The following is a 26,827-nucleotide window of genomic DNA, read 5'->3' as shown; positions in this document are numbered from 1 at the left end:
GTCTTCATGATCTTTTTGTTTTGTCTTGGTTCAACTGTTGTTGATCAGGGTTGTACCTGATGATGATGGTGGTTATGTTGATGGTGATGATGATGAGTCTTCCTTGGTCGAATAAGGCTGGGAAATGCTACACAGAGCTTATCAAGTGGGTTAATTTGAGAATAAGGTTCCCAGAGCCTTTAATATACCAGACAGAAATTCCCTAGTGTTTTGAGGTCTAAAGCCTTTTTCTTCAAGATTTAGGCAACACCCGGCTGTTCCTGGTTCCAAAATTAAATGTACTCCCTGCAGACTTGAGTAGTTTCCTGTCTTGCATTACAGCAAACCCAAAGATGGATACCCATTTTTCCACAGTCTCATTCCTATTCTGTTACTGTGCACAATGGATAATTAACACTGCTTTCCCCCCTACAGAACATTGATATTACCAATTTCAGCAGCAGCTGGAGTGATGGCTTGGCCTTCTGTGCTCTTCTCCATACCTACCTGCCTGCTCACATCCCGTACCAGGAGCTGAACAGCCAGGAGAAAGTGAGTCCCTGCCCGTCACCCTGGGTGTTCTCCAGAATGCGTCCTGGTGGGGTAGGGCTTAGAGATGGGAAGTAGAAATGAGGATGTTGGTACCAGGTACGGATAACTGCTGATTGTGCGGCTGCACTGTAGAGCCCCACCCTCAGTAAATGCTTCTCAGGGTCGCTTCTCAACAGAGACCCTTGTTACCTAGGGGAACGTAGTGAAAACCCATTTACATGGCCACTGAGAAGTTCCTGTCGCTCGTTTTCCAGAGAAAGTCCTAACAGAGTCTCAACTTCATGGTGTGCAGATCTTGGCCCCCTTTTTTCAAAGTCTTCAAAGAACCAACAAACATCACGAAAGAGTTCCCTGCTCAAATACACTCGGGAAACAGTACTTTTTGTCATGCTTTTAGAGATTTGCTGTGCTCATTAGTGCAGTCAGGGCTTCAGGTACTTCATTAAAGACCCTGTGCGGCCCCATCTGCCCTGGCATAGATCACATCCACCAAGCCTTCTTTTTCAAAGTACCTGCAACAGGAGTTGGCAGACCTGCCCTGTTAAGGGCCAAATGGTAGACTCTGTGGATCTGTGGGGCTCTGTCACGGCTCAAGTGTACCATTGGAGCGCCCAAGTGGTCATGGGCAATGTGGGCAGGCTGTGCTGCAATAAAACTTTATTTATAATAACAGGCTGCAGGCTAGATGCAGCCCGCAGGCTCGGTTGTCAAAACGCCGACCTGGAACAGCCTACAGAATCCTGTTGCACAGTGTGCTTCGGAAAACACCTGGAGGTCTCTGCACTCATTCATCCAACACACATTTCCTGCTGAGCCTCACGCGCAGTAATACAGACAGCAGGGAGCAATGCAGATGTATTCTCCACCCTCATGAGACAATCAGTAAGTGAGAAACCTGTAAGGAACATAATAAGCACAGAGTTATAAGCCATGGGAGGGCCATGAGACAGTGCGGTAATGGTGAACAGTGGGAGGATGATTCAGATGAGGAGCCTGAGGAGGTCTTCCTCAGGAGGCGTGACTTCAGCCGAGTCTAAAGAAAGAACGTGAAGGGCCCAGCAGTGCTTAGAGCTAAGGGGAGCTTTCCAGGGCTGGGAAGCACAGAGCAAGAAGACAAGTTGGTGCAGTCCAGGCCACAGAGGCAGGCCAGCTGCGTGAGGTGCATGAGGGTGGGGCAGGGGTGTAGGTGGGCCAGACCCTGCAGTGCCTCTGGGCGTGACTCTGCTGGTAGAAGTTAGCATTTTGCTCCAGGCACTATGGGAAGTCATCGAAGGAGTCCAATCTATGAAGAGACACTATCCCTGTTTTTTAAAGATCTCTGGCTGTTTTGTGAAACATAATGAATTAGAAAGAAAACAAGATTGAAACAGGAGCTACCAGTTGGGCGTCTGTTTGCAGTGGTCACTGTGAGAACTTGGTTTCTCCAGCTTCACCCATTACCTGGGGCAGTAGTTTTACGGCAGATCTATCCATGGCCCGCTGTAATGTGTGTGCTCTTGACTTCATGTAGGAAAGACTTCACAACATGAGTCCAGGTGACTATGAGGGTACAGTTATTAACGCCGGAGACAGTGAAACAAGGAAGGGCTTAGGCTGGGCTGCCTGAGGTCACTGGGAAGTCAGAGAAAAGGGGCCCTTGGGACAGCTTCAGGGGGTCAGCCCTGGTTGAGCTGCTGCTGCCCATTGTTCTAGAGTTTGGGAGACAGGTGTGCCTGTGAAGAAAGAAGTGGGGAAAGGAGAAGGGAAGTAAAATGGCACCGCTGCGCCCCATAGAGAGCACAGGTGTGCTGGGTCCTTTCTCTTGAGGCTTTTATTTCTCCCTCACAGGCAGGAATTTTAGGGGAGATCTCAGCGGAGGGTCTCAGCAGAACATTCATCAGTTTTCCAGGTGGGACCTTTTAGGGTCCTGGTCTCCAGTGATTGGTCAGTGCCAGGACAGGGGGTCATTAGTTATTGCATAGGTTCTGGCATCGCCCACCTTGTTTTGCTGCATTTCTGGGCCTGGAGCTGAAACACAACTGAGTCCTAGGTGTTGTCTCCAGGAAAGAGAGGCCTGGGGAAGAAAGGTTACCCTGGGGCTGAGCTCCTCATTTTCTCAGTTTTGCCCCCTGCCAGGCACTCAGGGGCCTTCCCCCGGTGACTGTCTGTGCCTGGCTGTGAATTGCTTGGCCACTGTGTTCAGCTTTCTGTCTCAGTTTCCCTAGTGCACTGGCCAAGGAATTTTCCTGTCTTCTTGCTACCCTGTCTCTGTAGCAATGTATATAGAAAGATATTCAAAATATGCTTTGGAAATAGAGTCAGCTGGACTTAGTGACTGAGTGGTTGTAGAGGAGGGTCAGAGGAAAGAGTCATCAGTGACTCCAGGTGTCCCGCTTGACAGGACCATTTTCTGAGATGGAGAAGGAATAGGTAGATATCTTTAAAAGTTCTATTTTGATTATCCCACATTAAAATAAAGAGTCCAAAAATGGTTATGGCACTGATGGTGGGAGTAACTGAACAAAGGGATTTAATTTTTTAGAGTGTGTGTTAGGGTTCTCCAGAGAAACAGAGCCAATAGGATGTATAGAGGAAGACAGAATTCTCTTTAGGAATTGCCTCACACAATTGTGGAGACAGAGAAATTGAACATGTGCAGGACAAGTTGGCAGTCTGGAGACAGGAGAGCTGGTGCTGCAGAGCGAGTCTGGAGGCAGTCTGCCGCCAGAATTCCCTCTTCTTAGGGAAAGATCTTTTTTTATTAAGGCCATCAACTAATGAGATGAGGCCCACCCACATTATGGAGCATATTTTGCTCTGTGGGAAGTCTACTATTGTAAACATTAATCTCATTTTAAAAATACCTTCACAGATTGCTTCTCAGCCTTTGGGCTAAGATCAAATGTAGTATCTGTTCTTAACAGTTTAAAAATACCTTCACAGAAACATCTAGAATAATGTGTGACCAAATATCTGGATATCGTGGCCTAGCCAAGGTGACACAGAAAATTAACCATCACAGCATATTAACATTTCACAGCACTTTTCTATGTGGTGCTTGGACAGGATTGTTAAACATTTGGAAAACAACAACTGAGTTCTGTTTCAAATGATGTTAAGATGTCCATGAAGTATACAGGTGGCAAGGTCAGACAAGCAATTGGATAGCAAATCGGGAGTCCAAAGGGAACTCAGAGCTGGAAAGACAGATTTGGGGTCGTCAGTGACTAAGGCCGCACTGCCCGAACTTCGTGAAATGATGGAAACATTCTCTATCTATGCTGTCTAGTCTGGTCACTACTGGCCACATGGACTCTTGAGCACATAGAATGTGGCAAGTGTGACTGAAATTGTGAATTTTTTATTTTGGTTACTTTTCATTTAAAGTAGCCATATGGCTACTATATTGGACAGGAGAGACATAAGCGGTATTTAAAGCCTTGAGACAAAACGCACCAAGCCTCTAATCACGCAGTTGGTTCCCCTGGCCACCGCCACGTCCTGCAGTTGTCTAGGGGCTTTCCGAAAGACACCTGCCTCGCCTCCATCGCTCTGAAGCCGTCCTGGAACTGAAGACAAAACCCAAGTATTATAACAAAAGATGCCCCTGTGGCTCTAATATAAGAAATTACAAGGGCTTTAAGGGCTCCATGCCAGGAACAGTGGACAAAGACCAAATAAGATTTCTTATTACAAATCACAGTACCACAGAGGCATAAAAGAAAGACCAAGGAGCAAACCGTGAAGATTCCCGTGTTTGTTTCGGTGGAAGGTTTGACCCAGCAAGGGGAGACAGGAAGGAGCAGCCAGCCCAAGCCCAGCAGTGACCTTGACCTTCCTCTCCTTCCTGCCCTCTCCACTCTTCCGTCTCTGCCTTTTCCCTGTGATATTACCAAAATAAATGAGTAAACAATGGGCATAAAACAATTCAAAATAATCAGAAGACCTTACTAAAACTGTGGTAAGTGTAAGTCTCCGCACTGATATGCACACTGTCTAAAGCAGGTGTCCCTGTGGCAGTGTGAAGTATCTGTGTACAAATACACCTGGGCCCTTTGCCCTCCAGTCAATAAGGATCTGTTGGAAAGTAATGAGCCTAAAATGTTTGCTTTCACACTTTGAAGCCGTAAGCATGCTTCCTACGGACTGAAGCTGCACGTCCTGCTCTGCGTGCCCAGCGATCCCCGCACACCACACACAGCCAGCTTCCAGAGACCTGCTGCAGCCATGGAAATGTTCTGTTAGCACAAACAGACCACACAATTTCCTCACTTCCCACTGTCCTCATGGTACCGGCAGGGCCAAAATTCTTCTCCATTATCAGTAATGAATGTCACCAGGGAGCACCTAAGTCAGATTGTGGGTCTCTGAAGAGGTGGAGGAGTCAGCTCCAGATCACTGGAATTTCCATTTTCAGGCCTCTGTGGCTTCACAGCCTCCTTGTTAGCTGGAGTTGGGTCTACGTCCTGGAGCCTCAGACTCTGCTGGTTACCACCTGCCCTCACTCCCCCGCCCCCTGCCCCACCCAGGGAACACCTGCTTCCTGCTTCCTGAATGCCCCTGTGTAGATGCACTTGGGTGGAGTGAATCTTCAGCATTGCCTGATGTGTGATGAGCATGCTTGAGCAATGCTTCCGGTCAGTATACTGAGAGAAACTCATACATGTCAAAGTCACAGATGAAGGTTTTCGGAATGGCATGTCAGCAGTGTCACATGGAGCTCATGCAGGAGGCAGCACAAGGTGATCTCCCCCCTGAGAAGACAGGGTGAAGGAGGGCAGCTCTCCCTGAAAGAGGCATGCGTGAGGTCTGTTTTAAGGGGAACAAGGTAATTGGAGGGAAATGCACCCCTTTGCCATTGTTAGGATCAGTGACGTCTAGCCCCTGCCGCAAGAGCCTTGTTCTGGCAAGCTCCCAGTGTGGGGCGGGTACCAATACGTCAGGGCACCAAAAAAGAGGCCTGTGTTTGTAAACACCTACTCAAGTCAAAATCTAAAAATTGCATGATACAGCCTAGAAAGTTCGGAAATCATGAGCATTTCCTATCAAGATGGACATAATTAAACCAAGTGAGTTTGCCATCAGTATCAAGTAGGGAATTTCTGGTAAAACTAACAAGGATATCTTCTAAGACACTAAAGAGATATACAGTCAGAGGTTGTGAGTTACAGTCAGTGGAGGTTTGGGCATTTTTCAGTAAAAAGATTTATCTGTCATCCTGTGAAACTTCCACTCTAGTGTTCCGCACTAAACGTAGAATGGGGTGTGCTTGGAGCACTGTCTGAAATGAAACACTGAGAAGTTCTGGACTTGGGATTCCTACTCCTGGTAGTTTCAGGTGAGATCCGTGCTGGCCAGGCCAGTGGCCAAGTTCTGAAACCATGGGTTGGGGACTTTCACTGTCCTAGAGCTGGAAGGTTCCATGCCTGCGCTTGTCCCCCAACCAGTACACCCCTGCCTGGCCACCACAGGCACCACTGCAGGCGCTGGGGACGGGAGGCCCTTCCATGCTCTGCCCAGGCACTCTCTGTCTCTCCCTGGCAGTGGTCTCTTCCTCCTACCAGCCTCCTCACAGGGGCTGTGAAGCGTTGTCACCACAATGCTGGTCACCACTGTCCTGCTGCCACCAAGATGGATAAGACTCACTTTTGTTAACCAAGAGCCACCTCTCTCTAGTGCTCCGTGTCGTATGGCACACTATTTCAGAGTATTTTGAGGCAGTTTTTCACTGTGAACCATTTCTTTATGGCGTATCTGCTTAGAAAACACCAGCAGTTTCATTAGAATCAGGCTACAACAGTCTTGAGGGAATTCTGGATAAATCTTTAGGTTTAGAACTGCCTTTTTCCTAGACCTTCCTGGTAATCAAAGAATATGCATTAAAACAATAAAATATTTTTAGCATCCCACATGTGGCAGAGATTTTAGAAAACTACCGTATTTTTCAGATTCTAAGATGCACCTCCCCCATTTGGTGGGTGGGGGGTGGGGGTGGGAATGGGGGTGCATCTTATAGTCCAAATGTAGCTGACCTGGTTTGCTACATGATTTCTGCTTTAAAGGATGTTAAATATTTTACCACAATTTTTTGCTTCAAAATTTTTTCCTATTTTCCTCCTCTAAAACCTAGGTGCATCTTATGGTCCAAAAATACGATAATATTCTATGCAGGTCAGGGTATGAGAAAATGGACATAATTACTGATGAAACTGAAAATTGGTGTAACATTTTAGAACACAATCTTGCTTTACATGCCAAAAGCCATAAAAAATATTTGTATCTTGACTTCTGAAATAATGGTAGCCTAAAAACTGGCTTACAAAACCTTCCTCCCACAAACTAAACAAAAGGACTTTTAAAATAAGGACAAAGGGCTCATTAGTACCAAAACAGGAGAATTGCCTTCCATAGTTTGGGCTAAATTAAAGGAAGCCAGGAGCCAATTTACAGCTCCTGTCTCAACAGAACAGAAAGTACTGTCATGGGAACATGAAAGGTTTCCAGTTCACCCCCATTCATTTCCCTTAATTTGGAAGAAGATGGCTGGCAGCTTGGGCAAGTTGACTGCAGATGGCCAGCTTTGCAAGACCGCAGCCCCAGACCAGCAGAAAACGTGCATTGCCGTGTCTCTGTTTCCCCGTGATCTGGTACCTAGTTTGCTTCAGTATCAGGACCCCTTAATCTTCAGGCACTAGGTATGCTGGCAAGGACAGAGGCTGTAAGCCACAGTGGGGATAGAAAATGTATAAAGTTATTTATAAAATCCAAGTGGATAAAATTACAAAATTCTACTGAGGAACATAAAACATGAGTATGTACAGAACCCTTAGCTAGCAACTATACTTAATTTACTAACTTAATTACATTTTAATATAATCCTAATGACTTTCATATAAATCATGGAGGTGAAGAGGCATGACCAAATGATTCTTAAATGTATTCAGATGAAGAAATACCAGAGAACAACCAGAAAGAGTCTCAAAAAGAAGCAACAAATTAGGGATAAATGATTATGGAGCAGTATCTTTCAAATTCTAGGGAAAATAATATTTTCAACTTCAAGTTATGAACCAAGTGTGATAGTACAAAAGAAATTTTCATATATGAATGCTTCCAGAAAATGTATCTCTCCAACGTACATTCTTAAGAAAGAAGCCTATGAACCTGCCCCAGTGGAGCAGGGCTGTTATGCAGAAACTGGCAAGAGGTTCTGAAGCACACTAGGGCTGAAGGACTTCGTAGAACAGTGATACGGCTGGGTCACAAAGAGGAAAATCCTTTGAAAAAATGTTTTTAGTGGCACAGCATCATGACGAACTATAGAGAAGGAAATGTTACTGTAGTGTACTACTTTGTAAATGCTCTTCATTGTTTTCAGTTTTCAGAATTGTCCTCTTAAGAGAGGACAGAAGACTTAAATGTGGTTATAGAAAAGGAAGTGAGTATCACAGGTTTTAATAATTTAAAAGTAAAATTTGACAAGGTGGAGGAAAGATGAGAGGAACTTTTCCTTTACCATATACAGTGGAGTCAGGAAGTACTGTCCATAATTGCTGGAATAAGAAATGGAGATATAAGGATGTCATTTAAAGTCACAAACGCAACTAATAAAAGTACTAAAATTAGCCATGTGGCTATAAGGAAGAGCAGAGAGAGGCGCATGATACTGGAGTCCTCATTCTGGGAGGAAACTAGTAGGCAATGCTTTCGAAACGGAGACACAGTGGTGTGAGGCTGTGGCACAGATTTGCAGGCTAGTCACCCGGAGAACCAGAGAGAGAAGCTAAGAGGGGTTCTTCCAATGACCCAGGATTGGGAGGGAGGACAGTGTTTTTTTCATTTGATTGTATGAACTATGCACATTTTGATAATTTGTTTGATGTAGCATCATGATTAGACAGCGTTGACACACAGCAGGAGTAGTGTATGTTCTGTATCTAGACAAAGTAAAAAATAGCAGCTAACAAAACTTTATCTTTGATGGTCAAGAGTCAATCAGCAATATTATTTTTAGTGACAATTGTAACCTGTCAATTTATTTTCTTATACTGAGGCCATTGATTGTGTATTTGACTTAAATTTTTAAGTATATTATAGATTTTCTATATGGAGTGTCCGTTGGTGTTTCTTCTTAGCAAAAGCTTTATATTTTTAGTTGGTAATTCCAATCTTTTTATCTTTTCAACTTAGAAAAGGAATCTCTTGTTGGCATTTGAAGCAGCTGAAAGTGTAGGCATTAAACCCAGCCTGGTAAGTAACCCTATTTTGTATCCTTGTCACACTTTAGCCTAACTATACGAGGAAGAGCTTTATGCCACCTACTAACGATGTCTTACAGAACACGAAAATCCATTTGTTCAAGGTGTGTTACTCATGATCCCGAATATACAACTATGCATTGGTCAGACCCCCTATGATTTAGAGTTTTTTCCATTAAGATTCACTGTGGGCTTTTTCACAACGGGTTTGCCGCCAGAACACAGGTTTCCAGAAAACCACCACTAAATCCAAGTCAGAATGGGAAAGGAAAAGACTCAACACTGTGGTTATTGGACACGTAGATTCCGGCAAGTCTACCACTACTGGCCATCTGATCTACAAATGTGGTGGGACCGACAAAAGACCCATCGACAAATTTGAGGAGGAGGCTGCTGAGATGGGGAAGGGCTCCTTCAGGTGTGCCTGGGCCTTGGATAAACTGAAAACTGAATATGAGTGTGGTACCACCATTGATATCTCCCTGTGGAAATTTGAAACCAACAAGTATTAAGTGTCCATCATTGATGCCCCAGGACACAGACACTTTATCAAAAACACGATTACAGGGCCATCTGAGACTGACTGTGCTGTCCTGATTGTTGCTGCTGGTGTTGGTGAGTTTGAAGCAGGCATCTCCAAGAATGGGCAGACCCCCCAGGCATGCCCTTCTGGCTTACACACTGGGTGTGAAACAGCTGATTGTTGGTGTTAACAAAATGGATTCCACTGAGCCACCCTACGGCAGACGAGATACGAGGAAATCATTAAAGAAGTCAACACCTACATTAAGAAAATTGGCTACAACCCTGACACAGTAGCATTTGTGCCGATTTCTGGTTGGAATGGCAACAACATGCTGAAGCCAAGTGCTAATGTGCCTTGGTTCAAGGAATGGAAAGTCACCCGTAAAGATGGCAATGCCAGTGGAACCACGCTGCTTGAAGCTCTGGATTACATCCTGCCACGGACTCGTCCAACTGACAGGCCCCTGCATCCGCCCCTCCAGGATGTCTACAAAATTGGTGGCATTGGTACTGTCCCTGTGGGCCGAGTGGAGACTGGTGTTCTCCAACCTGGCATGGTGGTCACCTTTGCTCCATTCGGTGTTACAACTGAAGTCGAGTCTGTTGAAATGCACTGTGAAGCTTTGAGTGAAGCTCTTCCTGGGGACAGTGTGGGCTTCAGTGTCAAGAACGTGTCTGTCAAAGATGTTCATTGTGGCAATGTGGCTGGTGACAGCAAAACTTCCCCACCAATGGATGCTGCTGGCTTCACAGCTCAGGTGATTATCCTGAACCTTCCAGGCCAAATCAGTGCCGGACATGCACCTGTTCTGGACTGTCACACAGCTCATACCGCTTGCAAATTTGCTGAGCCGAAGGAGAAGATTGATCGTCGCTCTGGGAAAAAGCTGGAAGATGGCCCAAATTTTTTGAAATCTGGTGATGCTGCCATTGTTGATATGGTTCCTGGCAAGCCCATGTGTGTTGAGAGCTTCTCTGACTATCCCCTGGGGCGCTTTGCTGTTCAGAGCAGTGGACAAGAAGGCAGCTGGAGCTGGCAAAGTCACCAAGTCTGCCCAGAAAGCTCAGAAGGCTAAATGAATATTATCCCCAACACCTGCCACCCGTCTTAATCAGTGGTGGAAGAACGGTCTCAGAACCGTTTGTCTCAATTCGCCACTTAAGTTTAATAGTAAAGGAGTGGTTAAGGATTACAATGCATCGTTAAAACGTTCAGAAGGAAAGGAGAATGTTTTGTGGACCATTTGGGTTTTTTGTGTGTGTGGCAGTTTTTAAGTTATTAGTTTTTTAAATCAGTACTTTTTAATGGAAATAGCTTGGCCAAAATCTGTCACAGAATTTTGAGACCCATTAAAGCAAAGTTTAATGAGAAAAAAAAAATTATTGTGGATATATTTCAGTTCTGGAAACACAGTGAACTGAATTATCAATAAAGCCCTCTTGTGCAAGTCACCTGGAAATCTGAATGACATGTAATTTTAAAAATGTCAGTACATAGCGAAGCTCTGAAGAAAGAGTGGGAAAGAACCAGGTGCCAGACATGAAAAGAGAAGTACAAACCAGAGCCATGAGGCCTGAGTTCACACTGTGCCAAACCCAGGCCAGGGCTGGGGGCCGTGGTGCTGGGCTGTCACGATGGACATTATTTCATACCCGCCCAGGAACAAGAGCATTACTACGGAGACCCCTGCACAAAACCAAGGCTCACAAAATGCAGCTCTTCTTAGTGAAAGAGGATATAAAAAAAAAAATACACCTGCTAGTCCAGGGAGGTGATGAGGAAGTTTGCTTTTCCCCTGTAAGAAAAGAAAACAGCCAGATGAGGTTTAGAGTCCAAATTTGTGATATTGGTGCTGCAAGAGGCCCCTAGTTTATACGGTTGTACCTCTGGTGCGGGAACTCCTTAGCTAGTAGTCCAGTGATTGCTGGAGATATGCTCATAAGCCCAAATTACAGAACACCCAAAAAACTATCTATCTGAGCTTGTCAGCAGAAACCACAAACAAGAGGATCGTCTCCCAGAACTAGAGATAATAAAACAATAAGAAAAAGACTACAAAAACTGGGTTTAAACATACTAAGATGGAAGAAATAGGAAAGACCATGTTGTTATAAAAAAGATTTGGAAAAATAATCCAGTAAAACTTCTGGAAATGGAAATTTGGAATTAAAAACACCAGCCGGGTTGAAAACCTGATTAGATACAGAAGAGGAGAACTGGAAAATAGACCTAAGGAAATTACTCAGAACATAAAACAGAAACATTGAAAAATGGAAAATACAATGGAGGGGCTTTATGAGTTAGTCCATATTCAACTTCAAGAAATGGAAAACCCAACTAACAGTTGCTTAAACCAAAAAGATGTTATTTTTTAAAAAAGAAAATAAAAAGAAATCCAGAAGTGGTTTCAGGTCCAGCTCAGTGTTGAACCCTGGACCCAGAGTGCGTCTTCTCTGTACTTCACCATCTCTGATCTGCTGGCCTCTTCCCTTCTCCTCCTTGTTCTTCTGCAGTTGAACGTGGCTGCCAAGCTCTGCACATCATTTCTTTCGGCAGAGCAGGAAGGAAGGGGAAGGGGGAGAACAAGTGCCTCACATTTTCCCCCTTTGGTAAGGAAATCAAAAGACTTCCCAGAGTCCCCCCAGCTCATTGGCATTACTCTGTCACATGGTCACTCCAGCAGCAGGGAAGTTTGACAAAGTGAGCGTACATTTTCAGACTCTCTAGGAGGAAGCCTGCAAGGGAGAAGGGGGTTGGGGCTGACTGTTTGGTATCACAGAGCTTAAGATACATGGACAATAAAATCGGATGGTGACTGTGTCCCATGTCAAGTAGGGATTCCAGAAGAAGAGGACAGACTGAATGGTAGAGAGACAGTATTTGAAGAAATGGTGCCTGAAATTTTTCCAGAATGATGAAAGATTGAAGATTCTTAGTTAATCTCACAGGATAAATAAAACAAATACTCATTCAGACGAATCATAACTTCAGAAAAAGCAAATGAAGACAGATAATCTACAAATAATTTCTACTAACCAAAAATTTTTTTAAAAGACAATCTAGTAGAAAATTGTCAAAGGCTAGAATAGGCAACTGACAAATCACCAATGAACATTTCAAAGGATGTTCAATCTCATTAATGATCAGGAAAATTGAAATTAAAATTTCACTGTAGTGAGACAAAATTCCATAGTCCTCCGAGGCTGTAGGGCATCCAAGAAATGAAAAAGTGAAAGTAAAGCTGTCACAGAAATTTCAGTACATGAACTGTGCTTTACCAATATGTTTGAAATATAACAGTCTTCTAAAGAAACATGTATTTCAAAGGTTCATGTAAATATGTCTCCAAAACTTACTCAGACATAAATAGAATTTTAACCATTAAAAGAGTTGAATTGATTGTGTAAAATATAGTCATACACACACACACACACACACAACCAGTAAGCCCAGATTCTACTACACCTTCAAGAAAAAAGATATCCCTATCATATGTGTCTGAATCTAGAGAATTTAAAAAGTAACGAGAGGACTTACACCTCTGGGCAGAATGGAGAATTAAAGATATAATCAGAACTTACTAGAAGATTATATTATATACAAGAGATACAAAAATACATTTTTCTTTGTTCTGTTACCGTTAATATTTGCTTTTTAATTTAACGTTTTTCTTGTCATCTATTATTTTTTATTTTTTATTTTTAATATATTTATTGATTATGCTATTACAGTTGTCCCATCCCCCCCTAATTTTCATCAAATGTACTTTAGCAGTTAGCAAAAGCTGGGGAGAGAATGAGATCATCTGCAGACCTCAGTGTCAGAGCCAGCAATCCCATTTTTTACAGATGTCTATGAGGAGCTACTGACAAGCATAATTAATCTCAAAAGTACTTTGAATGCTTGTGAGACATTTAACCAGTTTATGTCACCAACAAAACAGAAACTTCCTATATTACTAAATTTGCTTTTCAGCTCTGGCCAAGTAACTCAGGAGGTTGGAGCATTGTCCTGTAACCACAAAGCTGTGGGTTCAATTTCTGGTCAGGGCACATACTTAGGTTGTGCATTTGATCCCAGGTCCAGGCACATGTGGGAGGCAACCTATCAACACTTCTCTCTCACATGGATGTTTCTCCCTCCGTCCCCCTCTAAAAGCAATGAAAAATGTCCTTGAGTGAGGATAAAAAAAAATTTGCTTTTCAATATCCTGATGTGGATTGAAAAATGATGTATTTAATTATGCATGATACTTTGAAAATACTCCAGTCAGAATTGGCAGCAATAATAATCCCAAGCTTTTGATCAAGTTCTATTGTTAAATTAGGAAAATAGCCACTTACATGTGTATATTCAAGTAAAGTATAGGTTTCTGGGTATAGCATATTCATAAGGATTAAATTTTTTACAAGTGAAAGACCTACAGTGTCCCCCAAATTTTAGCAAGCACTCCATGTCCACCACAGAGTGACTCAGAGGGCTGGCTCATCATGGGACACCTGTGGGCAGCACCTCACAGAAAGAACAGGTGAGAGGGGCGTTGTGGTGCTGTCGCTGTCACTGCGAAAACAGCCAGGGGGTGTGCCTTGCAGGGTTTGGTGCATCCTAATGCGGGGACACTCCCACACTGGCCGTCTGTCTGCCGGTGACTGAATAAACCAGGGTGTCTACCACAGCAGCCACTGCACGCCCACTTCCAGGACTTCAGACCTCCTGTGGGGAGATGCTTACACCTCAGGATTGTAGGAGGGGTCAGAACACGTCCTTCGGCAATACTGGGCTGCTCCATAGTATAAACCTTAGAGAGGGAGCTTACAGAGTGCCTTCAAGCTTGATCACAGGAAAAGCGTGTGCTTCACATCTATGTGCCAGGCATTTACGTGTGCGCATTCCCTGGGCCCATGGAGCCAGGTGCCCCTTACCAGGGGACAGGAGGCACATGCAGGTCGAGAGAGACCAGCAGCCCCTGAGTGGCAAAGGCAGGCAGCTGGCCAAGCTGCCTCTGGGTCCTTAAAGCACCATTTACTCGAAGCCCTGTGTGTTGCAGGCCACATTCTGCTGTAACTTACCTGATGATAGAGCTCCTCTCCACCCCGACCCCAAGGCCATGCGCTGCCAAGGGCAAGAAGGCTTCTCTCTCTTTTTTTCTCAATTTTTTTTATTGTAGTAAAATACAAATAACATGATTTAAGGGCCTATTTCTTGGTCAATACCACACTCTGCTGATTAATTCAGCTTTATAAATCAGGAAATTGAGTCTTCCAACTTGATTCTGTTCTGAATTGTTTTGGCTGTTTAGTACCTGTGCCTTTAGAATCAATGTGTTGATCTCTACCAAAAAAGCTTGTTGGGATTTTTATTTGGGTTGTGTTGTAGCTGTAGATCAGATTAAGAAGACTTGACATTTTAACACATCTTCACTATTTAGATTTTATGTATATTTGTAGTGTTCTGCATATAGATTCCAAACAGGTTTGGTCTTTTGGGTTTTTTTGGTTTTTTGTTTGTTTGTTTTTAGATTTATACTGTTCTTGTTCTTGTCATTCTTTTTCTCTCATCCCCATTCTCCTTCTTCACCTCTTCTACCTCCTGCTCTTTCACCACCTCTGCCTTCTCTTTTTTTTTTTTTCATCTTCTCCTTCCACTTTAAATTTTTTTGTTACGAATTCCAGTTGCTCGTTGCTGGGTAGGTAGGAAAACATTTGACTTTAGATGTGGACTTTCTGTCCTGAGACCTTGCTAAACTTAGATTTTAATTCCAAGAGATTTTATTGTATACTCTCCGGAATTTTCTTCATAGACAATCATGTCATCAGCAAATAAGGACAGTTTTATTTCTTCCTTTCTCACCTGTATGCCTTTTGTTTCTTTTTCTTGGCTTATTGCACTAGCTAGAACTTCCAGTACAGTGTTGAAGACAAGAAGTGAGAGACATTTTTGCCTTGTTCCTTTTTCCTGATCTTAGGGGGAAACTTTTCAGTCTCTCACCATTAAGTATGGTGTCAACTTTTGGGTTTTGGTGTATTTTTTGTATTAGGTAAAATAAATTCCTTTCTATTTCTAGTTTTTTTAAGAGTTTTTATCATGAATGGTTGTTAAATTTTATGTAATGCTTTTCCTGCATTTGTTCATATGATCATATGTTTTTCTTAGTCTGTTGATAGGAATTACATGGATTGATTTATGGATACTGAACCAGCCTTCATTTCACGATCAAGTGAACCCCACTTGATCATGATTCAATCTGCTTATATTTATTAAGGATTCTTGTGTCTATCGTAATGTGAGAAATTGATCTGTAGTTTTCTTGTAATGTCTTTGTCTGGTTTTGTTCTTAGGGTGGTGCTGGCTTCCTGGAATGAACTAGGGAGTGTTCCTTCCTCTTCTATCTCCTGGAAGAGATTGTGTAGAATTGGTATTATTTCTTCCTTAAGTATTCGGTATAATTAACCAGTGAAACCATCTGGGCCTGGTGTTATCTTTTTTGGAAGGGTTTTAACTACTAATTCAAATAAATATTATGCATCATCAGATTTCTATTAATGCAGCATACTCTCTCTTTTCCTGAAACGTGTTAACTTCTTCAAACATCTTCTAATATGATGTTGACAATGTACCAAAACATTTTAGGTTTAACTGTTATTAGGTTCAGGCACATGAGATAGTCGGAGTCAAACTGAGTGTCAGTCGGACTTCTGAGTCCTGTCTGAGAGAGAAGGAACACCCTTCCCATCGTGTGGAGGCGAGTTTGCCGTCCATCTCTCCTGCATCTGTGGGCCTTCCTTAATTTCTCAGCACTCATTTATCTCCTAAATAGCATGCTCAATTCTCAACTACTACTTTTTTGTATTGTCATGTTAACAATTCCCCTGTTAATAAGAATTTTAGCTTTTCATGCATCAATCTGTATGCACAGCCCTGACTACTGTATTTGAGGTAGGAGACTTTTTATCTTTGTATTCTGTGAAAACTTTTTCTTTTTAAATTTTTCTAGATATATGTGTGTAGAATGTTGCACTTACTCCTTCTCCACCCCTCTTGCACGACCAGTGATATGTGGGTCATTTTTTACTATAACCAGGGACCAATCTCAGTGGAATGTATTTCGACCGTGTTGTAATGGGGGACAAATGTCTGGCTACAGCTAGTTCTGTCACTGCCCAGGAGCAGATGTGCTGGTCAGTTCAGCCTTATTCCTCCACTGCGTTTCTGTTTCTGGCTCTACATTAGGGTCCTTTCCTACTGTGTTCTTGGGACCACAAAAGAATCCAAATACAATCATGAGTGAATTATGAAATATGTTAAGTAGCATACATTTCAGGAAACTTGACTAGCTCTGTTGCCTGGCACTTTCTGGCCTCTGCTTTCTGCCCCCTTGTTGCCCGCTAAGTTAATGCTGAGCGGTAACACCTAGTTCCGGTGAGACGAATGGCTGCACTTCAAACTGGTTCAAGAACTTAAGGTGATCGCGTTCTTGGGAACATATCTTAAGGCACTAGTTCCACATAAGGAAACAGTATGCACCAAGATGCTTATTGCAAAATCTGTGATGTGAGGTGGACACAAACTGCCCGTCACATCTGCCAGTGAGGGGACAGCCATTCCCTTGGAGAGTGCATCCACTGAAGGGTCAGCCAGCGACACAGTGCCACAGTGTGGGGATTATGTATGAAGACGCTCAGTGAGAAGCACAGAGCGCACAGGGTGTCCATGGTGTCGGAGACACAGTGGGAGTCACAGGTAACTCAGAGAAGTAGAAATCCCTTTACAATAATGGAATTATGGGTGACTTAGTGTTTTCACACTTTTTTTAATGCTGCCATACTGTTAAAAGATGCAGGGTGGGAGGTCATGTTTAATGTTTTTTAAAAAGGGTGGTATCTCCTGAATAAATAAGAAGAAAATGCTTTTCTTTTAACTAATCACATTCTACACTGTGTTGTTGTTGCCTCCACCTGACACCTTGTGAGTGGAGGTTTTCGTGGCAGCACCAGCCCTGCCCTGGGCCCAGGCCCCTCTGTGACCCTTTCTCTTTCCTGCAGGAGCTCAGCGAGATGCTGCACACTGACCGGCCTGACTGGCAGAGCGTGATGCAGTACGTAGCCCAGATATACAAGTACTTTGAGACGTAGACCCGAGGACCCAACAGCAACTGCTGCCGCCGCCTGCACTTTGTCCTGGAAACACCTGGTCACTTTCCACAGGCCTTGCTCTGCCTTTCAAAGGAAGGTCCAATCCAGCGGGTACCCACACACAAGCAGGAAACAGAGCTGAGTTCCCCATGCACCCACCTTGAATCTGGAAACGTTCAGAGGGAAGTTGGGGAAGCTTTGCTCTCCAAGGGGGACATCTCTAGGAACACAGAGTAATTCCCCACCAAGCTGCACCAAGACTTAGAACAGACAGCAATGGACATCATCCACCTTTTTACTAACAATCCCAGCTTTTGCCTTTATAAAAACTTTGCCCTTTCTACCCATCACCTCCCTCCAAAAAAGAAAAAACAACATAAGACAGACATGTGCCCTCAAGCAGTGTGGAAACACATGGACCCACCTTTTGGGAAAATATGCTGATGTTATAGGTGACAACTTCAGCACCCAGAGCTCGGATACATTTCAGGTCTTTCTGTCACTCACTTGACTCCATGGAAGGAAAGTGAAACTTGTGAGAATTAGAATGAGCCCCTGGGCGTTGGCTCCCCATCCCTGTGGGGTGGCTGGTAGACAGAAGTGTGCGCATGCCAGTGCGCCGTGCTGGGACGCAGGCACATGGAGCTTCCGCACTCAGCTGGTCCTGTGCACACCTTACGTGCCAGCTCTTGGCCGCCTCTGCTCCGTGTGTCGTCCTGACTGAGCACACCCAAGCACGCTCGCCCCACCTTCGGAATGGACAGAGACTACTCGTGTGCAGAGTCCTGTGTCTGCCGGGGTCTTCGGGTATTTGTGCAATGAACCAAGCTGAAGATACATATTTCTTGGGATACTGGGCAGACAGCAAATTTAGACAGTATTTCAACTTTAGACTTATGTAGCATTCAGAACTTCATCAGGCCTTCCATGTTCACATGTCAAAAGGAAGCCCTCGGGAATGGGCAGAGGTGACTCTGTTTATAATTGAATAAAGGACAGTGCAGTTTCTCTACTATCCTGCCTCACCCTAAGTGACAGCAGAATCCCCCTAGTGTCCCCCTTCACCTCAGAAGTACTCTGTGCAAGTAACCACCTGGCGATTCTCTGTTCTTGGTGGGAAATAAATGCACCTGATACAGCAGTGGGGTGCAGCTCACATAAGTGAGTCTGAGGTGAAGTCACCACATGTGCACCGTGATATGAAGGGGCCCGTTTGCCCCTCAGACAAAGGGTCGTTATTACCCTAAGTTCCTGAGGCACAGTACTGCTGTTGTTGCTTCAAGTAACACTTCCATGGTGGTGGCCCTTGTTTCAGTCGGCATAGGGGCTGCAGGCCCAGCCAGTGCCTGAGCTCAGCCCCTCCTTCCAGGCCACCTTTGTAGGCTGGTCCCTGGGTTCTGCTGGTGCATCCATCCTCCATCTCAGGCCCTGTGGTTGTCCTGCTTGTGGCTCTGCATTAGTCTCCTGGCCTGCTCTATCAGTTGAATCCAAGTATCTGGAATGGGACCAGGGATGTGTCCTGAGCATTGTCCAAGTTCCCAGATCCACTGAGAGGCATGCAGGGCGGGCCAGGGCAGCGTGGCACAGGGAGCGCTGAGCAGTCTGGGGTGAGGATTTCCTAACTGGCCCTTTTTGTTCAAGAAGAAGTTGGAGGCACAAGATGAGCAAATTCACCTGACTCCCCCTGATGAACGTACCCAAACGAAAGTTACCACTTGTGCTGCTTCTTACATCTGTCTTTTGTTGATGTAACTGATAACTCATATTTCCCGTGCTTCTGGGTTGCTCACCATTACAGCAGGGAAAAGAAACATGCCAAGTAGTGGAGTGGGGCTGTTGGTGGCCATGTTTAACGGGGATTACTACGAGTCTTTGTGTGTGGGAGACATTGAGGTCTTGGATGCCCGCAGGGGTGTTTGGCATGATCAGTGCCATGTTTTTAGTGATTACCATAAATGATTCAGCACCAGCTCTGGGTCAGCAGTCTGGGCCCACCCCCTCCCTCCCTGCTGGTGCCTACTCCCTCTGGGTTAAAAAGAAGGAAAGAAATGCCCTACATAAGGAAGACCATGTGGTGATTTATTTTTGTAATTCAAGGAAGTTCCTTTACTGCCATTTTCTTTGCTGGTGGCCATGCAAGGAGAGGAAACGTGTGTCCTGTTAAGAGAAATACAGATGGTATGGGGTGGGTCTGGCCCTGCTGGGTCCTGGGAGGGGACTGAGGCGGCTGGAGTGCAAGGTCAGGCCTTCCAGCACTTCAGGGTTGGGAAGCAGCTGTCCCAGACCAGGCTGGGCCACGGAATGGGGTTTTTGGGTCCGTTTGAAATTAGAGAGCTCAGCACAAAGTGAAGGTGGAAAATTGACACGCTGAGAAAATGAGGTAGCGTCAGCAAGCTGTATCCTTTCCAGCTTGCTTTCCTGAGGTTTTCAGAGGCTACATGATTCTCCCCAACTTCCTTCAGCCAACACTCAGTCATTTAAAACTATTTGGTGGTTCTGCAGATCCTTTATTAATGTATTGTTCTTATATAAAAGACATGCAAAGTGCAAAACCCAGAAGAGTGGAATTTTTAAAGGATGTAAAGAGAAGTCATGGATGGGTCTGTGCATTGCAACTTGTTTCCTGAACTTGAACTTTCACTGACCTGTCATACTGCCCCGCCCCCTGTCTCCCTGGGCAAAGTCATGCTTCTCGCATCCTGGTCCCTTCTCACTTCACAAACGATGCTAGCCTTTGGTTTCCATTCTTCATTCTGTTGCTGTGCTGTAGCTTTGTTGAGACCATCCAAAGTGGATGTGCAGATGTTACACAAAATGCATTTCCCAAAGTAATTAGCCACCTGGCCATAAGGTCTGTCTGCGACTGTCTGTGTGTTCTCTTCCCCTCCCACTTCCCCACCCAGGGCAGGGCAGGCTTTCGCAGGCGTTCGGAGTTAGAGGATTCAGGTCTGTAAATACAAACCCATTTGCCAAATCCAGGAGCAGTTCTTACCTTTCCAAAGCTTTAGTGCCATGTTGAGACGAACTACCAAGGACGTGCAGTGAAGGATGTAAACACAACCTTTTAGAAGTGTTTTTAATATCTCAGTTGCCCAAGTTCACCTGGTGTTTCCCTTCTCTGACCCAGGTTAGAGCCCGGCTGTAACATCCTGAGTAGCTTACTAATTTTAACTACATTAGTTGAATGCCATTGGTACATCTGTAGCCTTGTTTCTGTACAAAGCACACCAGACTGTACCAAGCATTCTCAGGATACCATGTGCCAACAGAGCTGTATTTAACTATTAACATGAAGTGTATGGGGAAAAAGTGTATGACTCTAATATTTCTAATAAATATATTTTGTTTGTGATTATGAATTTTTCCCAGTGATATTTATTAGTATTTTCTCAAATTGCCAAGTTTACCTTAAGTCTGTTTTCAACCGTATGATCCTATCCTTATTCCTCATTGGACAGTGATCCCCCAGCCCCCTGCAGCTGTTCTTTGCTGGCATTACTAGAAGGTACTGGAAAGTACTGGAGTCCTGCTGCTCCTCAGCCGCCTCCCATTCACAGCCCTCTTGCTGTGACTATGATCTCTTATGAAAATCAGCCTTCCGGGCCCAGCAGGATGCTGCAGAGGTGCACACAGTAGGCGCCCAAGCACAGGCCACCCCTCTCAGGGATCAGATGGTCCTGGACATCTTGGAAACCACACTGAGGTGTTAGGCCGGAGGGGATTATGTTAGGATTAAAGAGGCAGCCCTGGTATGGTGCCTCAGTTGGTTGAAGCGTCCTGTACACCAAAAGTTTGTGGGTTCGATCCTCAGTCAGGGCACATACCTAGGTTGTGGGATCGATCTCTGGTCGGAGCATGTACAAGAGGCAACCAATGGATGATGTTTCTCTCCCTTCTTCCTATAAAATCAATGAATATATTTTTTAATTCTTTTACAAAAAGATTGAGGCAGAGTTAATGTGAATTTTAGCAGACAGGGGATGCCTATGTGTTCTGACACTAGCATGTTGTACATGCTGATTGATCACGGGGTGTGGCTGTTGAGGGTCCTCTCAGGGGCCACATTCACTAGGGTCTCAGGCAACTAGCCACGCTGGAGGCTGCCTGTTCTAGAATCATCACTTCTCCCTCCCCCTTCAAGGGAGGCAATGCTGTCCCTGGTTTCTCTCCTCGGAGCTCTGCATTTTATCGGAGTGGCCCAGTCTCTGCCAAGAGTTTTAACACACTGACCAGGACATGAGTCACCATTCCCTTTCCTGGGTGGGCTGGCAGGTGGTGGTGCTGCACCCAAGAGATTACAGGCTTTGTTGGTTCAATATCTGATCACCTGCAGCTGTGTTCGTCTGCACACACGCATGTGTGCATGTGTGTACACAGTCACATTCACGCATGCACACACAGGCATTTGGTGGGTGGCCAGCATCTCCACACTTGCAAATTGATCTCTCCCATAGTTTCCCGTTGTTTAGGGCCCATCAGGGAGGCCTGGGCCCTCTGAGTAACGCACGTCTCCAGACATACGTGTAGCACGTGTTACCATGGCTGATATGTGTTCAAACAGGTGTCAGTCAAGAGATTCCAGCAGTGCTGAAGCACTGTGGTGTCTGTCAGCAGGTCTGTGGATGGGCTCTGAGCTGCCACGGAAGACTGGTAGCTCCAAGTCATGGGCCTCAGCCCCTCGGCCCCTGGTGTGCAGCTGCACCCTCTCCCAGTGCTGAGACGCCCCCTTGCTCCCACACCTCCTCACTTTACTCCACTTCCAGAAGGCAGGCCCAACATTTTCACTTGCTCATGATACCTCAACCTTCTGTATGATTGTTGCTGGATAAATCATTGTTGCTTAATTGGTGGAAACATCCAGCAACACTGAACTCTCATTTTGAGTTGAAATTTCCCATTTAACTCTGGGGAACAGACGCCTCAGCACCCAGCTCAGGCTCAGTGCTGAGGTCCGTCCGGTGATCAGTTGTTCCCAGCATTTTCCAGCTTGATAGTAAAAATCCTAGAACTGCAAATGGAAAGACCATTGAGAAGAAACTTGAAACCTGAAAATCTTTATCATTTTTCCTTCTGTTTTAAAAATACTTGAATTTATTGGAGTGACATTGGTTAATAAAATTATATAGGTTGCAGGTATACGATTCTACAATACATCATCTCTATATTGTACTGTCTGTTCGCCATTCTCTAATCAAGTCTCCTCCTGACATTTTTCCCTCCTTTACCTTCTACCTCCTCCCACCCCCTTTCCATCTGGTTATCACCCAACTGTTGTCTGTGTCTATGAGTTGTTTGGGGTTTTTTGGTTTGTTTTTGTTTGGGGTTTTTTGGGGTGGGCGTGCTTATTTCCTTCACCTATTTCGCCCAGTCCCCCAACCTCCCTCCTTTCTGACAGGGGTCAGTCTGTTCTCTGTATCTATGAGTCTATTTCTATTTTGTTTGTTAATTTTGTTCATTAGATTCCACATATAAGTGAAATCATATGGTATTTGGCTCTATCTGACTGACTTATTTCATGTAGCATAACACCCTCTAGGTCCATTCATGCTGTCACCAAGGGTAAGGCTTTCTTTTTGTGGCCAGTAGAATTCCATTGCGTGAATGTCCCACAGCTTTTTTATCCACTCATCCCCTTATGGTCACCTGGGCTGCTTCCAAATCTTGGCTATTGTAAATAACTCTCATGCACCTAGAGCTGCATATATTCTTTTGATTGAGTGTTTCAGGTTCCTTTGGATAAATTCCCCGGAGTGAAATCAGTGGGTTATAAGGAAGTTTCCATTTTTAGTTTTTTGAGGAAACTCTACACTGTTTTCCACAGAGTCTGCACCAATCATCATTCTCACCAACAGTGCACTGGTGTTCTTTTTTCCCCACAACCTCACCAACATTTGTTGTTTGTTGATTTATTGATGATAGCCATTTTGACAGGTGTTTTTAAGTTGCATTTCACTGATGATTAGTGACACTGAGCATCTTTTTATATGTCTATTGACCATCTGTATGTCCCCTTTAAAGAAGTGTCTATTCAAGTCCTTTGCCCATTTTTTAATTGGATTGTTTGGGTTTTGGATGTTAAGTTGTATAAGTTCTTTATAAATTTTGGATATCAATCCCTTGTCAGATGTATCACTGGGGAATGTGTTCGCTCATTCAGTGGGTTGTATTTCATTTTGTTGATGGTTTCCTTTGCTGTGCAAACACGTTTTAGTTTGATGTAGTCCTGTTTGTTCATTTTTTTCTTTTGTTTCCCTTGCCCAAGGAGATATATCAGAAAAAAAAAACTGCTATAAGAAATGTTTGAGATTTTACTGCCTATGTTTTCTTCTAGGATTTTTATGGTTTCAAGTCTTACATTAAAATCTTTGATCCATTTTGAGTTTATTCTTTTATATAGTGTAACAAGGTGATCTAGTTGATTTTTTTTTGCAGGTATCCAATTTTTCTAACAACATTTATTAAATAGATTATCTTCACCCCATTGTATGTTCTTGCTTTTTTTTTGTCAAATATTAATTGAACATAACGGTGTGGATTTTGTTTCTGGGCTGTCTATTCTGTTCCGCTGATCTATTGGTCTGTTCAATGCCAGTATCAGGCTGTTTTGTGCTGTTGCTTTGTAGTATAGTTTGATATCAGGTAGCATAGTACCTGCAATTTTGTTCTTCTTTCTCAAGATTGCTGAGGCTATTTGGGATCTTTTGTGGTTCCATGGAAATTTTTGCAATATTTGGTCTAGTCCTCTAAAATATGCTATTGGTACTTTGATAGGAATTGCCTTGAATCTATGGATTGCTTTGGGTAGTTTGGACACTTTAATGATGTTAATTCTTCCTGCCCACGAACATGGTATGTGCTTCCACTGATTTGCATCTCCTCAACGTCTTTATTCAGTATCTTATAATTTCCTGAGTGCAGATCTTTTACCTCCTTGGTTAAATTTATTCCTAGGTACCTTTTTGTTGTTATTGTTGCAATTATAATTGAATGGGTTTCTTAGTTTTTCTTTCTGCTAGTTCATTATTGCTATATACAAATGCAACTGATTTCTGAATATTAATTTTGTATACTGCTAGTTTACTTAATTCACTTACCACTTTTAGTAGTTTTTGGTGGAGTCTTTAGGTTTCTCTATATACAGCATCATGTCATCTGCAAATAATGACAGTTTTACTTCTTCCTTTCCAATTTGGATGCCTTTTATCTCTTCTTCTTGTCTCATTGTTGCAGCTAGGACTTCCAGTCTGTGTTGAATAATCCAGTGTTGAAAGAGGACACCCCTGACTTGTTCCTGATCTTAAGGAAAACACTTTTAGTTTTTACCCGTTCAGTATGATGCTGGTTGTAGGTTTTTCATATATGGCTTTTAGTATCTTGAAGTATATTCCCTCTTTTTCCACTTTGCTGAGAGTTTGGTGTTTGTTTGTTTTTATCATAAGTGGGTGCTGGATTTTAACAAATGCTATTCTGCTTCTAGTGACAGGATCCTATGATTTTTATGTTTCATTTTGTTTGTGTGGTGTATCACATTTATTGATTTGTGGATATTGGACAAACAGGGTCAGCTGGGTTGATGGAGACTCAGGTATGGCCTCCACATGCATGGCCGCCACGTGGCCTCCACAAGCCTCCACGTGCAGGCTTGGTGGGGGAGGGCTCAACAAAGAAACGACGGCCTCTGCCAATACTTTTGTCTGGCAGAAAGCTGGCCCCCACCTCTTGCCCTGATGCTGGACACTTGAGTTCCTCCCTGTATGTCTCTGGTTTCTTTCACACTGCTACTCCCATGCGGGAGCTCAGAGGAGGTGAGTCCGTGTAAGTCCACGCGTGGGCCCTCTAAGAGGAACTGCCTGAAACTTGGAGCAGCCTTCTGTCTCACTCAGCCACCATCCATGCTGGGTTTTACAGCCAGGAGTTATGGGGACTTCTCTTCCCAGCCCTGGAACCCTGGGCTGGGGAGTCAGGTGGGACCCCTCACGTCTCAGTGGGGACTGGGACCTCCACAGCCAAGACATCCCTCCTGGTTTATATCTGGAGGCCACAGCCCGCTCTGCATCACTACCCCTTCTACCAGTCTGGATGTGGCTTCTTTTTTCCCTTAGTTATAGGACTTCTGTTCAGCCAATCTTCTGGCAGTTCTGAATGATGGTTGTTCCCTAGTTCGGTTGTAATTTTGATGTGGTCGTGGGAGGAGGTGAGCACTGTTTACCTGCCCGCCATCTTGGCTGGAACTCTCGAAGACGTTCAATAATTTGATCAGGATAACTTAGGTTGGAGAAGGGAAACCAAGATTTGGAACCCAAGCCCTGACCGGTGTGCGTCAGTGGGCTCAGCATCGTCCCACAAAGTGAAGGGTTGCTGGTTTGAATTCTTGTCAGGGCGTATGCCTGGGTTGCAGGTTCCGTGCTTGCTCGGGATGCGGACGAGAGGCAACCGATTGATGTTTCTCTCACATGTCAATGTTTCTCCCCCTTTCTCCCTCTCTTCCCCTCTCTCTAAAAATAAATATGTAAAATCTTTTTTAAAAAAGAGAGACTGGGAGCCCAAGCAGTCTGGCATGAAAGCCTGCACTTCCAGCCACCATTCAGTGAGAACCATCTGCCACCCATGGCCGTGGGGAAGGAGGAGCGTGCTGGAGGGCATCGCTGAGCAGCCTTCCTGGGAGGGAATGACACTGTCTGATGCACTGGCTGTAATTGCCTATTTGAATAGGAAGTCACATTTGAAATAACTAAATGTTCCTGTCTGGTGAAGGTTAGAAATAAGTTCCTGCATCCAGACCTCAAATGCATCTTCACCAAAAGATGAGTTTGTGCGTAAGTTCCTTTGTCTAAGGGCAGACTGGACGAGGTCACAAGATCTATGTTCAGAACATCTGTGCTCAGGGGCAGGTCCCTGGACCTGCCTCCACCCCCCACCCCCCAGATTCCACCCCACTGGCCAAGATGGTGTCACATCTCCCCATCCAGCCAGTGCTGACAGGGAATAGGGGACCTGTCGTGACTTGTCTGAGGGACAAGGAGGGGTCCACCTTGGACAAACTGGGGCTCAGTTAGCCTGGAATATTGGAGAGCATGGAGTGGGTGACCAGAGGTGCCTGCCACAGTCACTGCAGGTGTTTTCTTCAAGAACACGGCAGGTCAGTGCAGACAATGATACCTTTCAGGGTCTTCAGATTCCCAAGGGATGTGTTTTTGGGATTCCACAGAGCAACCTTTAGGGAAGGGAGTAAGTGCAAGCAATAGGAGGGTTCTTCTGCCCAGTGCAGCCTGAACCTGCACAGGAATGTCCCCTACAGTCCTCACCACCCTAAGGAAGTGGGGTCCACTTTCAGAGGGACCCAGAGGGGCCAAGTGCCCTGCCTCCCACAGACTGTACCTGGAGGGCCTGGGGTGTGTGGA

At 44.5% G+C, this 26,827-nt stretch overlaps 1 protein-coding gene and 1 pseudogene across 3 annotated transcripts in view; both read left to right on the top strand.

Annotated features, from left to right (window-relative positions):
* The window catches only part of SPECC1 (sperm antigen with calponin homology and coiled-coil domains 1), a 261,258-nt gene that overhangs the window by 214,900 nt on the left and 19,531 nt on the right, over positions 1–26,827 (top strand). Inside the window, exons 13-15 of one of the 3 annotated variants that reach the window (XM_071219292.1) lie at positions 415–531; positions 8,701–8,760; positions 17,337–23,894. In XM_071219292.1, coding sequence (XP_071075393.1) covers positions 415–531; positions 8,701–8,760; positions 17,337–17,426 — 267 coding nt within the window. In that variant the 3' untranslated portion in view covers positions 17,427–23,894. Of the gene's footprint in view, positions 1–414; positions 532–8,700; positions 8,761–8,986; positions 9,532–17,336; positions 23,895–26,827 lie in introns of those variants that run through there. The other 2 variants (XM_071219290.1, XM_071219291.1) reach the window with 2 other exon arrangements.
* Positions 3,383–3,481, top strand: LOC112308964 (U2 spliceosomal RNA; annotated as a pseudogene).

This window comes from Desmodus rotundus, chromosome 9 (assembly GCF_022682495.2).
Source record: "Desmodus rotundus isolate HL8 chromosome 9, HLdesRot8A.1, whole genome shotgun sequence".
NCBI lineage: Eukaryota > Metazoa > Chordata > Mammalia > Chiroptera > Phyllostomidae > Desmodus > Desmodus rotundus.
The sequence above is the reverse complement of the archived record's forward strand: the minus strand, read 5'-3'. Positions and strand labels throughout refer to the sequence as shown.